This window comes from Arvicanthis niloticus, chromosome 11 (assembly GCF_011762505.2).
Source record: "Arvicanthis niloticus isolate mArvNil1 chromosome 11, mArvNil1.pat.X, whole genome shotgun sequence".
Lineage (NCBI taxonomy): Eukaryota > Metazoa > Chordata > Mammalia > Rodentia > Muridae > Arvicanthis > Arvicanthis niloticus.
In genome coordinates this window covers 55,138,976-55,151,790 of record NC_047668.1, presented here as the reverse complement: position 1 = coordinate 55,151,790, position 12,815 = coordinate 55,138,976, and the positions used below count along the sequence as shown (strand labels likewise).

Sequence of the window (12,815 nt, the reverse complement as noted above, 5' to 3'; positions counted from 1 at the left end):
GAAGTCACAGCATGTGTGTCAGTGCGTGCGTGCGTGCGTTCGTGAGTGTTCCCTGCTGGAGTTTACAGACTCCTCCTGGTCTGCCCTCCCCCCATCCATCACCTTTACTCCAAGCCTGCCATCCCAGCCTTCAGCACCTCCATCCCCAGTACCTTCTGTCCAGCAAAGAAGACTTGCACATAGGGGTCGACCAGGTCCTTGTTCTCTCCGATGAACGCCTTCTTCACGTTGGCCATGAGGCTTGTGTTCATCCGGGGCAGTCCCTCTGCTCGGTAAATTTTCACATAGAACCGGGCCCACTGACGTTCCGGAGGCACACCCTCGGGGAGCAGCAAGTTCCTGTGAGCACAGGCAGCATGTCATCTCCACTATGGACAGGCTTAGACCGAGAGTCATGCAAGGATTATGATGGGAGGAGAGGCAGAGAGGATGGTGGTCAGGGAGGAGATGAGACAAAGCAAGTGCATGCTTGCATATGTGTTCTCTCTGTGTCTGTCTGTCTGTCTGTCTGTCTGTCTCTGTCTCTCTGCCTCTCTCTCATATACACACACACCATCTTAGCAGCTGCATCCCTCTGGGGCCTGGCATAATCTGTGAGGGACAGCTTGAGAGGGCCCAGACTTTGATTAAAGATACTGCTTCATGACGCTTATCCATTTTTAGAATCTGGGAAAGGCTTCCATCTCACCAAGCTCCAGTTTCTTCCTCGTTAAGGTGGCAGTAATATTAGCAGCCACATCTCAGGAAAGCAGTACATAGGCTCCAGTGCTTTGTAGACTGTAGTGCCAGATGCTAGTCATGGCATCAACTTTCACAGTTCTGTGCCACCTTCTTCCCTGAGACAAGAACTTCTCAGGAGCTGGTCTCCTCTCCCAGCCCATCGGGGACCAGGCCCACTGGATCCAGGCACATTCTGAGAGTCCAGACAGTGTCCTGGAGTGTTTCTTAGCAGTCATTATCTGTGGCCCAAGACTGGCGCCCTGAGTGACATCTCTTTGCTGTCCTGAGTGCCTGGCACTGGAGCCTGTGATCCCTGGCAGTGAGAGGACTCCCAGTTGCCAGCATCTCTTCTGCCCACCAGCTTTCTCAGTTGGAAGTCTGGATGTCAAAGTACTACCTTCTATTAACTCTAGTGACTACAGTGCCCTGGGCCCCAGAGGAGAGACTGGCAGGGTGAAATGTGGAAGTAAGGAGTCTGGTGGTTCAATTCTGAACAATTCTGGGTTCAGACCACTCAAGGAGCTTCCTTTGGGGGAAGAAAGGGTTGTGTTCAGGTCTCTGGGGGAGATGGAGACTCACCCTTCAATGTCATCCTCATCTGTCTCATTGGCCTTGTGGGGTGTCTTGATGTTGTCTCCCTTGCCCACCACAGCGACATCACACTTTACATAACCCTTCAGCCCAGCAGAGATGTCATCAGGGTCTGACAGGATGGCCCATTTGTGATGGAACTGGTGTTCTGCAGTGGTGAGGAGGGGCACTGCATTTATCATCTCTATCCCAGGACTCCACAGGGCATCCAAGCTGAGTACTTGCTAAGCCTTGCAAGCTCAAGGTTGCATGCCCTGAGACTCAAGGCCACAGCTCTGGATGCCCCACCCAGTGAAGACAGAGGACCTCTGCAGGCAGAGGGCTGGTCGAGACCCTGCCCAGGAGCATGTGTCAGGACTCTGAATTGCTTCCAAGTGAGTTTCTCAGCTTGCAGTCTCTCCTACCTGCTACAGCTGGTCCCACATAGCTGCTAGATAGGACCTGCTACAATAGAGGCTTCTTCTCTTACCATGTTCTCCCTTTCAGTCCTGAGTCTCCCTGTGTCTTGAGGTGAAGCCCAAACATCTGGCAAGGGGATCCTGCTACTCTCTTCCCTGCTTGGTTCCTAAGCTTGCACAGAGCCAAACTCGAGGCCACTGTGTCTGCTCCAAATGTCCTCACCTTCTTTCTCCTCCTTGGTTAGCTGGAAAACTGATCACTTTATCTAAGAGTCTCCTCTTCCATGCAGCTTCCCTTGACCCCTTCAGAAGAATAGGCCCTGACCACTTGGTGCTCACAGGGCCCCGTGTACACACCTCCCATATCAGAAATCATCTATGTAATGCCTGTCCCCATGTTTAGACTGAAGCAGAGATTAGCAGTGTGCCTCCCAGTGTCCCCAGGACATGGGACAGTGTGGAGAAAGGTACAAGTGTCAGCAAAGGAGGTGTTTTGGGAAGATCAGCTCCCCACTAGGCTGATTTTAAAGTTAATGGTAAGGTACGGGGTGAGAAGACCTTCCTTAGTTGCCTACAGGTATTGAAGTCTCCAGGGCTCAGAACTCACCCAGCTTCCCCACCTTCCCACCTGTGTCTTCCAAGGTTCTGAGCCCAGTGGCCCCCTTGAGTTGAGGTTGGGGCAGGGAGCAGAATACAGCCTGTGTGTGGGGTCCAGCTGGCCCAGGTGTCAAGACAGTCAAGGCCACAGCTGTGTCAATGAGAGCCAAGAGTGACGAGGGGCCAGGAGACCTTAGTGTTTGGAGTCACTGGAGCCCCTCTGCTAAGCTGGTGGCCTTAGGAGGAGGGTGCCACAGATGCCCAGGACCTCACGGCTCTAAGCAGATACAGGTAAGAAGGAGCTGGTGAGATGGACAAGGGCTGAATGTGGCTGCCCGCTGGCCTTGGGGACGTATGGGTAGATAGCAGGGTCTCTTATGCTGCAGACAAAGGAGTGGGTATTTGTGTGAGTGTGTAGATTGACAGGCATATACAAGGTGAGTTTGGCAAGGAAAGATCAAGATTAGGGCAACACAAAATTTACCTTTAAACACAAAAGCGATTGAAAGATAAACCTGAAAATGTGGCTGAAGATTATAAGTGACAAAAACTACAGGCAGCAGATTTGGGTCTGACATAAATATGGGAGCTGTCTAAAATATGGGTGTGGGTGTCCCACTTCTGGCTGGGTGTCAGGGATGCAGCTGAGGGGCACTTGTATGGGGTGCACACCAGGTTTATGGCCTCTGAGGTCTCAAGTCTGGATGCTGTGATCTCCAGCTGGAGAAGCAAAAAACAACTGGAGAGCCAGCTCCACAGCAGTCACCTCTGCAGGCTCTGACACCTGTGACAGAGGAGGGCTAGCCAAGGAAAGGTTAGCTGCTCTGGCCTCTGCAACTACAACTCATTTCCAGCAGAGGGCAACAGTGAGCAATTTCCTGCACCTGCAGTCAGGCTAAACTTGGCCATGCCTCTGTGAGGTTACCAGGGTCAGAGGCAGACTTAAGAAGAACAGTAAGTCTGGGAGTGGGTTACTCTAGTGGGGAGACTGTATCTGAGGACCGCAAAGGCCTGAGCTCAAGGTCTATCTGCCCATGACTCCACTGTAGTGTTGGACCCGGAGAGTCTCGGTTTCCTTTCTGCCAGATGGGAACAAGCATGCCTACATGGATTGGGAAGTTTGACCCCCTGGGATGTGTCCAGTGTCTGACCTCCTCCATAACAGCAGCGTTTTCTCTGTAGACCAGGCTGGCCATGAACTCAGAGATCGCCTATCTCTGCTTCCCGAGTGCTGGGATTTAGGAGGTACTCCACCACTGCCCTCAGCATCGTTTTCTCAACCAGAACTCAATCACCCTGGGTACTTACTAAGCTCTCCACTGGCTTCAACCCCTACACTATCTTGGATGAAGGTCTGCTGACGCTCAGCCTAGGGAGGAGGCCATCGCCAGAGACCCTGGCAGCATTCAAACCTATGGAGCATGGCTGGGCATGTCTCCTGGGAAGCAAAGTAGCAGATGTCCAGCTCAGTTCTTCCCTTGAAGCATCCATCCTGTGCAGGGCAGTAGGAAGGTCTGGGTACCAGAACAGGCTCTCCTTCTTACTTTAGGTAAGTCTCCTTATCACCCCAGACCTGGCCATCTTTCTTTTCATGAATCACAGTTACAGAACTTCTGATTCTCCAGCATCTACCTCCCAAGTGTTAGGATTATCATTGTGTGCCACCACACCTGGATTACAGAGTGTTGAGGATCTAACTCAGCACTTTGGGTATGCCAGGAAAGTACCTCACTAACTGGGATACACCCCCGGCCCAGCTGTCTATATCAACAGATACCTGACAGATGTTTTGAGGCCTCACACATCTGGAATATCTTGACCTGTGCATAGACCTAGACTCCTATTTCCTATACAAGCCATGGTTACCGTGGGCACCAGCTGAGTGCTATTACAGCCATGAGAAAGTGCCAACTGTTTCATCTACTTCTTAGTGGCTCCTCCAAGCCCCTCCCCATACCTCTCTGTTTACTGGCTCCCCTGTAAATCAGGAAGGGATGCTACTGTGTCTTTAGTTACTTTATGAGGATTAAATATGACAATTTGGGATGAAATTGCATTGTCATCAACAAAGAGCCTTGTAGGGTAATTACTGACTTCTGAGCAGTTTTACTTCAAATTCATGGATATCCCCAAGTTGGCCATGTAGTGACAAGCCCTCTAGACCAGTGGTTCTCAACCTTCCTAATGCTGTGGCCTTTTAACATGGCACCTCATGCTGTGGTGACCCCCAACTATAAAATTATTTTCATTGCTACTTTATAACTGTAATTTTGCTACTGTTGCAAATCATAATGTTTGTGTTTTCTGATGGTCTCAGGTGATCCCTTCGAAAGGGTCATTCAACTCCAAAGGGGTCACAACCAACAGGTTGATAACTGCTGCTCTAAACCGTTACTTGGGGCACTAATGCCATCTCTATACAGTGTTGGCCATAGGTACCTGTGGAATTATAATCAGACACAGCCTCTCTTGCCATGGCTGCTCCTAGGAGGACTGAGGACTCTTGTGAAAAATGATATTAGAGACCAGAGTCCCCCAAAGTTTCACACTACACTTGCCATTGGCTGTCACCATACTTAGATTGGGTGGTGTCACTTGATGGGTATCCCTGGTATCCCCCTGACTAGCTGATTGGCTGGGCTAAACTCTGGCACATCTGTGAGTCTCAGGCCTCTTAACTGCCAGAGGGGGTGACAGGAGTATTGTAAGGACAGCAGGGTCTTTTCTGCTCAGCAGGTGCCAGCCAGAGGCAGTGGGTAGGCATAGCCCCTCTCAGGCCTCTCCTTGCTCTCCATATAACTGTTCTCCTATGACGCAGGAGAGGTGATGTTCTCCTGTGCTACGAGCACTTAAGCTACCTCTCTGTGCTGTTATTCCCAGATTCCGTCCCCCATAATGAGCAAACACCTATCAGACATGGCACACATGGCTCCTACATACATCTGTGTGTGGTGTGTACACTACTTCACTGCCTACTCATGGCCAGTGGGTTGTGCCTTGGTTGGGGATTGGGCCTGGTGCTGTTTGTATTATAATGCTAATTCTGCTCTCTCATGGGATGGGCTGTCTGGAACAAGGAATGAGTCAGTACTCAGGACTTCTTGTGAGCCATCCCCTAATGAATAAAGGAGCCAATCACCGGGCAAGTAGGAGGTGAGACTTCTGGGTTGGACAGAGGAAGAGAAGGAGCAGGAGAGAGGTAGGAGGAGGTTCAGACAGGATAGCAGTAGGGCAAGATGTAGCTACAAGTGTCTCCTGGTTTATGGTGAATCCACTAGGATTTGCCATCAGAGGATTTAGATTTAATATGGTTCACAAGATTAGCATTCTAGTTGTTGCATCCAGAGATTGAGTTACCATTGTCTTTGAACTAAGTTTGTGTGGTGTTTTTCTTCTCGAGGTGACCCGACTGAGTTCAAGAGAGAAAGGTATAGTGGTAAAGTGTGGGTTTGCCTGATGTGCCCCACAAAGGACAAGGGGGTTTTGAAGCATGGAGCTGGCGTGGTAGTGACCCAACAGAGGGAACTTAGTGAGCTGGGTGGAGAGATTTTGGAGCTCTGGTGCCATGTGGCCCACTGGTACCATGTGGCCTGCCTGTACTGGGCATAGCATGACCAGCCTCTGTGGGGGCTAGCAAGGGACAAAGTCAGGGGACCACTCCGGGCCAGAGTTGGAGGCAATGAGGCAGGAACTGCCGTTCATTTTTAATACTTCCTGCAACATGTCTACGCTTCTTGATGGATGAACCAGGAACCAATATAGCAGGAATGACCTGATATGTTGCTTCTGGAGCTGCATGCACCAGCCCATTCTTAAGGGGTTACTCACCAGGCTGGGAATACACGGTCCCCACATCCATTTTGAAGGATCCCACCAGGGTGCCGCTTCGAAGCAGGTTCTTAGAATGGATAACCTTCCAGAGCAGAATCACAAACAGCCAGTTAGGCTGGGCAGGGAGAAGCCTTTGGGGATGGGAGTGGGAGTGGCAAAGGCAGGGCAGGGCCCATTGATGATACTGCTACCTCCATCTTTCTTAGTAAAGTGGAAAGGTATTTGGCAGGCAACAGGGCTGGTTTTCAGAGGTTCAGCGTCAGCCCCTCCTGCCCAACACCATGTCCCCTCCCTCCACTGTTGTTATATGGGTGAGTAGGTTTTATGTTCTACAGAGGATTCCAGCTGAAGGGGCAAAGTGGGGGGGGGGAATATCTATTTTCTGCTACCCTTTGGCCAGCCAAGGATCCAGGCACAGGGCTGCTGTGTTATGAGCAGCATATTGCAGGGCTGTGCCGAGGTCCTGCATAGGTCAGTGTGGGCCCTGTCTGCCAGCTGCAGCTGCTCTCCACTCACCGAGATCTTGATGATCTTGTCAAACATGACATCAGGAGAGACGTGGAAGTCGAAGACGAAATACTGGAGGGGAGAAAGACCAGAGTGCTGTCGCTGGCGGCCCCTCCTTCAGAGCAGTGCCTGCTTTGTGTCTCTCATTTCCCCATGAGTCTCAAAGCTCACATGGGCACTACTGGTGACCCACTGGGTACTGAGAGTCAGAATGGGTAAGGAGTAGGGCCCCATCTCCTACCAGGGGAGGGAACAGTCTACTTACTACCTATGTTTATGCTGCAGGAGACTCACCATGTTTGTAGATGATGTCATGCTACAATGTCAAGAGCTGAGTAGTCCTTGTTTATAGTCTGTGTCTAGAAGAGCCCTGACCAAGAAGCCAGCAAATCTGGGCTCTCAGCCAGTTCTGTCCTTTTTGTAGTATAGACTCAGACATGTGTACTTTGACACAACCCCCCAGAGAACTGTAAAATAGGGGTGTGGACATCAACTACCACATTACAGAATCAAGCAAGCTATTGACTGTGAGGTACACCATGGGGTGAAATGGCATACCGATAACCACCAAACCACACTTACCTGGGAAATACACCCTAATCCAAGAAGTGTTAAAAGAGAAAACACAAGGGGTCTCAGAAAGATGCACTCAGGGCGAGACCGCACTTCCTTAGCCACAAAGAGAAACTCGGCTCTGTGGACTGTTCTCATCTGCTGTGAGCCCCCATGCTCACTCAGAGTCCCCATCCTTGTCCTGGGTACACCAGGATGGGGAAAGATGTGGGCAGTGAGCACAGTTACTGCTGTTTTGATGAACTTGTGGGCAGGGGAAAGAATCTAATGTTACCGCAGGGCTTTGGTTAGAGTAAATATCCCAAGAGCAGGTATTTCTGGCTATAGTCAATAGTCATTGTCAATAGCCTGCTTAAATCTATGACATAGTAATCTGTCTATCTATCTATCTATCTATCTATCTATCTATCTATCTATCTATCTATCTATCTATCTATCTAATGTATACCATCTTCTGTCTGCATACCAGAAGAGGGCATCGGATCCCATTATAGATGGCTGTGAAACACCATGTGGTTGCTGGGAATTGAACTCTGGACCTCTAGAAGAGCAGCCAGTGCTCTTAACAGCTGAGCCATCTCTCCATTCCCCATATCCCTATTTTACAGCTAACACTCAAGCCCTGTGAAATGATGTGCTGTCTATAGAGCCGGTGACATCTAGTTGTTAGCTGCTGGATCATCACTTCCTTTCCCGAGTCTCAGTTTACCCTTTTGTTATGGGGATAGTGACATTAGGCTGCCACGCTGTCCTACTCCAGGGCCATGACCACACAAAAGCAGGGAGGCATGGGTGTAAAATGACAGGACTCAGTTGTGCACTTGGTAGGACACAGTAAACGTTCACTGTACATGGCTGATAAGTCCCAGGGGTGCTGGCTGGGCCAAAGGTCTGCAGCTCTGGGGTCTGGATCTGGGAGTGAACCACCAGCATGAGGATGGTGGCAGAAACTCTGAGATGGAGGAGACACCGAGAAGAGTACCAGAGGAGAAGCCTGCTCCAGACAGGGCTCTAGGAAGCAGCAGACTTTCTTGATGGATCGAGGAAGCCATGGCAAGTTAGGAAGCTTGGGGAAAGGTTCTGGAGAGACCATGAGGCAGGAGAGTGTCATGGGAGCTCCTGGGAAGGAGGGGCAACAAGATGAAGGATGTGACAGGGATGTGACAGAGACTGAGAGGATGGGGACAGCTCATGTGTCTACTGTGAATGGAGGAGCTAAGGGAGCTCTCTGGAGACCCGGCTGGAAGTGAAGGAAAGCCATGCTTGGGTGATGGGTGACAGACTCTGGTCCTGTCCTTGGGTGTCCATAGGGTGTGTCCTGGTTGCGCTTAGGATATTCTGCAGTAAAGTGCCACATGGACAATGAAGAAGGAAAGAGTCAGAAAAAAGGGCAAAGGCAGAAAGAGTGTCATAGGTCATAGCACAAGGCTGGATCCTTTAGGATGAAGAAACAGAAGAGTCCATGGCAAAGGTGATAGGTGGACATTGGTTGGGAGGAGAAGCATGGTCACCGGCTGGCCAGGTAGACCACATGTGCGCATAGAGAAGGAAGCTTGTGTTGGTCCTCATGGGGCCAGGTTATTATGGACAGACAGACAGACATCAAAGGCCTCTTATTCCCAGGCAGGCTTAAAGTCATGCTGATGAGCCACCAGGCTAGGCGCTTGGGAACTGGACCAGCCCATGGAAGAAACTGGCTAATTGGGGCCAGAACCCTGTGTGCTCTGAGCTGGCTGGAGTCAAAATCCTCGTATTTCCTGAGCATGATTCATTCTTAGGATTTCTTATCGATTTGCTAAGTCAGTTGATGGTTCCCACCAGCCTTTGCTGTTCTGGTGGAGCCAAAGGAAGAGTCCTACTTCCTAGAGAACTTTCCAAGAGCAATACATATTCATATTCATGGAGGCGTGTTTGTGGTGGTTTGAATGAAAACGCCCCCCCCCCCACAGGCTCATAGGGAGTGGCTTTATTTGAAAGAATCAGGACATGTAACCTTGGAGTAGGTGTGACCTTGTTGGAGTAGGCATGGTCTTGGAGGAAGTGTGTCACTGGGGGCAGGCTTTAAGGTTTCAAATGCTCAAGCCAGGCCCAATGTCACTCTTTCTTCCGGCTGGCTAGGAGGTGACATGTGAGGCTGGGGGCGTGCTTTGGTCAGCTCTGCAGCTCCCACGCTGCCCCATGCACCATGGCCTCGCACCCCGCAAATGCTCCCTCGTTTTAGTAAGAGTCCACTCAAGTGTTTTTGAGCTTTCCATGTATCTGCAGGCTCTGAGCTGGGAGACTGGTGGGGGAGACCTGCAGCCCCTCATCCTCCAGGGAACAGAAACATGAAAGACCAAGCACAGTTGAACACCCCAGCTGGAAACCATTCCCTCCCCTCTCTGACTGTCTTCCGGCTCATCCTGGTAACGGGTATGCTCTTTTGCACAAAGCCAAGTAGCCCTGATTCTGTTTCTGTCTCTTTCCTCTAAACTAGGGTTTCTTAACCTTTGCCCACAGAGGATGCTGACCTCTAACTTGGGGTGGGCTACTCAGCGGCAAGGTCATTTGAGCTGGGTTCCTGCAGAGAGAATAGGAGTTTGCTAGGTGCCCTCAGAGCTGGGAAGTTACATTGAAAGGCGTAAGAAAGTTGACTGAAACATGAGGTACACAGATCTGATGCAAGCTGAACCCCCAAGTCAGCCAAGTGTGGCTTCACCATTATCAAATAACCACAGAGAGCCACTGGGATTTGTCACCATAGTCATCAGAGGAAGGCAGACCCTTATTTAGAACAGAGGCTTTTCAGTCAGGAATGTGCCTGATATAAAATCAGAGATGTCTAGGTTGAATAATCTGATTGCATCTAGGGTCAGAGGGCCCTTGGGCAGTTATGTTCTGTCCCGGGGGCTAGTGGGACACATGGTAAGCTGTGGCTATACAGAAGTTTGTTCAGCTTAGGCAGAACTGTTCTGGGTCCTGCAGGTGCACAGTAGGAGTCTGCACAGCTGCCCAAGGATACCCTCAGCTCTCCCTACACTGAAAGGCCCAGGAAATGGATGCAGCATTTAGGCTAGCCTGGTCCTCATTGCTAACTGAAGTCGTTGGGGTAGATAGACTGGGTACTCCCTCTAGGACAGGAAGCTCAGGACATGCAAGTTTTTAGACAGTTGAAATGTGCTCAGGCATCAGGGAAGGCCTAGCTACCTTCTTCAGAGCCAATCATGATGGGGTTCCATCTGGAGCCCAGTAGTCAATATGGGCCTTATCCCATCAACAGCTCCCTGGGGGCAGTGTGAAGGTTCTTTCTGACCTGAAGCCTCAGTTATCTCCTCTGTAAGATGGGGAGGTCAAACTATTTAGTCTCTGAGGTCCCTCACCCCTCATCCCTCACCCCTCACTCCTCACCCCTCACCCCTGTGCAGTCATTTTATTTCTCACAGCTGAAGTCAAGGTTGTGTTCTGGAGAGAAGCCTTTTGGGGCTCAAGAGACCAAGAAAGGAGCATAGTAGAGGGGAAGATACCCCCTGACATGACCAGCAAGGTCCTGGAGTCTCAGTGTACCTGCAAGTGCAGTGGGCGACCATATCCACCTATGATGGGTATTGATGTATCTACAGGTGTAGGAGCGATTTGGTGTCTGGAAGGACTCATATACCAGTGGCACCTGGGCTGGGCTGGGGTGAGCTGCACTACCCTCAGGTTCAGACCTGGACAGCAGCAGTGACTGCTACCAGGGATTCACAGGCATTGCTGGCAGTTCATGGTTGCCTTGTAGCCATAATAGATCCAGACAGGGGTCCATACTGGGGATGCAGAGGTTGTGATATGCAGTGTGCTGGGTTGTAGGAGGTTGGGTCAAGACCTTGGGGCTGGTGGCTCTGTCCTCCCAACTGCCAGTTGCTCCTGTTCCATGTCAGGAGGCCCCTTTCCTACCTTAAGTCATGGGGGCACTGACCTCATTGTAGTATGGGCAGTTTGTAGACTCCTTCATAGACGTGTACTTCTTGTCATCGCCCACCTCCACACACACCACAGGGTCCATGTTCAAACCCACCAGCTGCCGAGCCTCAATCACTGTGATGCTGACCTGCAGGAGGAGAAGGGATACATGGGGCACTGCAGCCATCCTAGAGTCTAGTCTTACTGGAACATGGCGACAGGCAGCAGGGCTAGGAACTGCAGGACCCAGTCCAGCTTGGAGTGAGACCCCAGGCTCCATGTTGACTATAGCCCCGGATATCCCGGGTGGTCTTGGGATATCTGCACTGAGAGAGGTGTGGGGGCTGGTGACCCCTAGGCCAGTGTTGCTGAATCACCCAAGGGAGAAGCATTACCAGATCCTGGTGCTCAGGCCATGTCCCTGATCTCAGCCATGTGGAAGACAGGTCCGGCAGCAGTTTTCCTAAACTGGCTGGTCAGGCAGGCCCAGCCTACCATAGGCAGCCTGGGACAGCCATGGATGAGGCATACTGCCATAGAAAACTAATACTAAAACATTATAATTTTTTTTTGTAACCTGATTGAGTGATTCTTTATGAACTTAAAAGATGACAACATACCCCTAAAAACTCCGGTTGATTCTTGGGTTTCAAGTTCTCCTCAGTGCCATGGCTCTGCTAGGGGGGGGGGGGGGCACCACGCCTGCCTCACCCATTCCCCACCCCCTGAAACAGGCCAAGCTGCTCCAGTCTCCCTGAACTTGCTCTGGGTCCTGTCCAGGGTTTCTTGTTTATGTTGCTAATGTCTAAGATGTCCTTGACTTTCTGGAAGCTGGGCGCTTTCCCATGTTTCAGTCCCCTCTCCCTCTGTAGAAATTCTTTGAGTTGCCAGAGCCTAACCTTTTGGTCTGCGTAGGGAATGTTGTGTGAGTTCTACTGTGGCATTTTTCAGCCTTTAGCTGGGATCTTCTACCCTGGGAAGCCCTGTTTCAGCTGTTTATTCTGTCAATAAATATTTAGGGACACCTGCTGTGGACAGGCACAGAGGAGGTCAGAATAAACCTCCTGCTCCTCAGGCATCTTACTATAAATGATTACTGGCTTATAGATTTTAAACTAGTATATACATATTTTAGCTTATAATATGCATAAGCAATACATTATATGTTTATATGCACATCCATAGCTAAAGGATGTATAAAGACACATATATGTAAAAATGTATTTGTTTATATGTACATATATAAAACTGAAAATACAAGACTATATATAGAGAAAGTGAGAATGGGGGGAGGACAGGAAAGGGAGGGGAGGAGGGGAAAGGAAAAAGAGGGGGAAAGGAAAGAAGGAGTGTGAGTTTTGAGGCAACTGTTATACTTCCTGAGTCTTCATTTCAAGTCATTAGTTCTTGCCTTGGATTTGGGGGGGGATCAGTCCCCATTAGAGTGGCCACAGCAAAACACAGGCAAGTACAGATTTGGGTTGCTGGTCTTGGAACTGAGCCTCAGCTTGACATATGGGCAGGAATGGACATGGAGGATCCTGTGGGTTCACTGAGCTGCACATCCTCAGCTCCAAGCTGTATCTAGTGAGGGCTAAACAAGACGATGCATGTCTAAAAGCACAGCTCGGGAGAAAACGCCAGGAAATGAGAGCATATGTGGCCTCTTAGAAGCGG

At 50.3% G+C, this 12,815-nt stretch overlaps 1 protein-coding gene across 5 annotated transcripts in view; it reads right to left on the bottom strand.

Moving 5' to 3' along the window:
- Otof (otoferlin) overlaps nt 1-12,815 on the bottom strand; it is a 96,844-nt gene that overhangs the window by 21,145 nt on the left and 62,884 nt on the right. For all 5 annotated transcript variants that reach the window (XR_013113278.1, XM_034514079.2, XM_034514082.2 and 2 more), the window contains exons 9-13: nt 11,155-11,286; nt 6,654-6,716; nt 6,135-6,219; nt 1,300-1,459; nt 153-339 (exon numbers count right to left, since the gene is read on the bottom strand). Coding sequence is in view for 4 of the 5 variants with exons in the window: in XM_034514079.2 (XP_034369970.1) it covers nt 153-339; nt 1,300-1,459; nt 6,135-6,219; nt 6,654-6,716; nt 11,155-11,286 (627 nt within the window). In the remaining variant the exon portion in view is untranslated. The remainder of the gene's footprint in view (nt 1-152; nt 340-1,299; nt 1,460-6,134; nt 6,220-6,653; nt 6,717-11,154; nt 11,287-12,815) is intronic.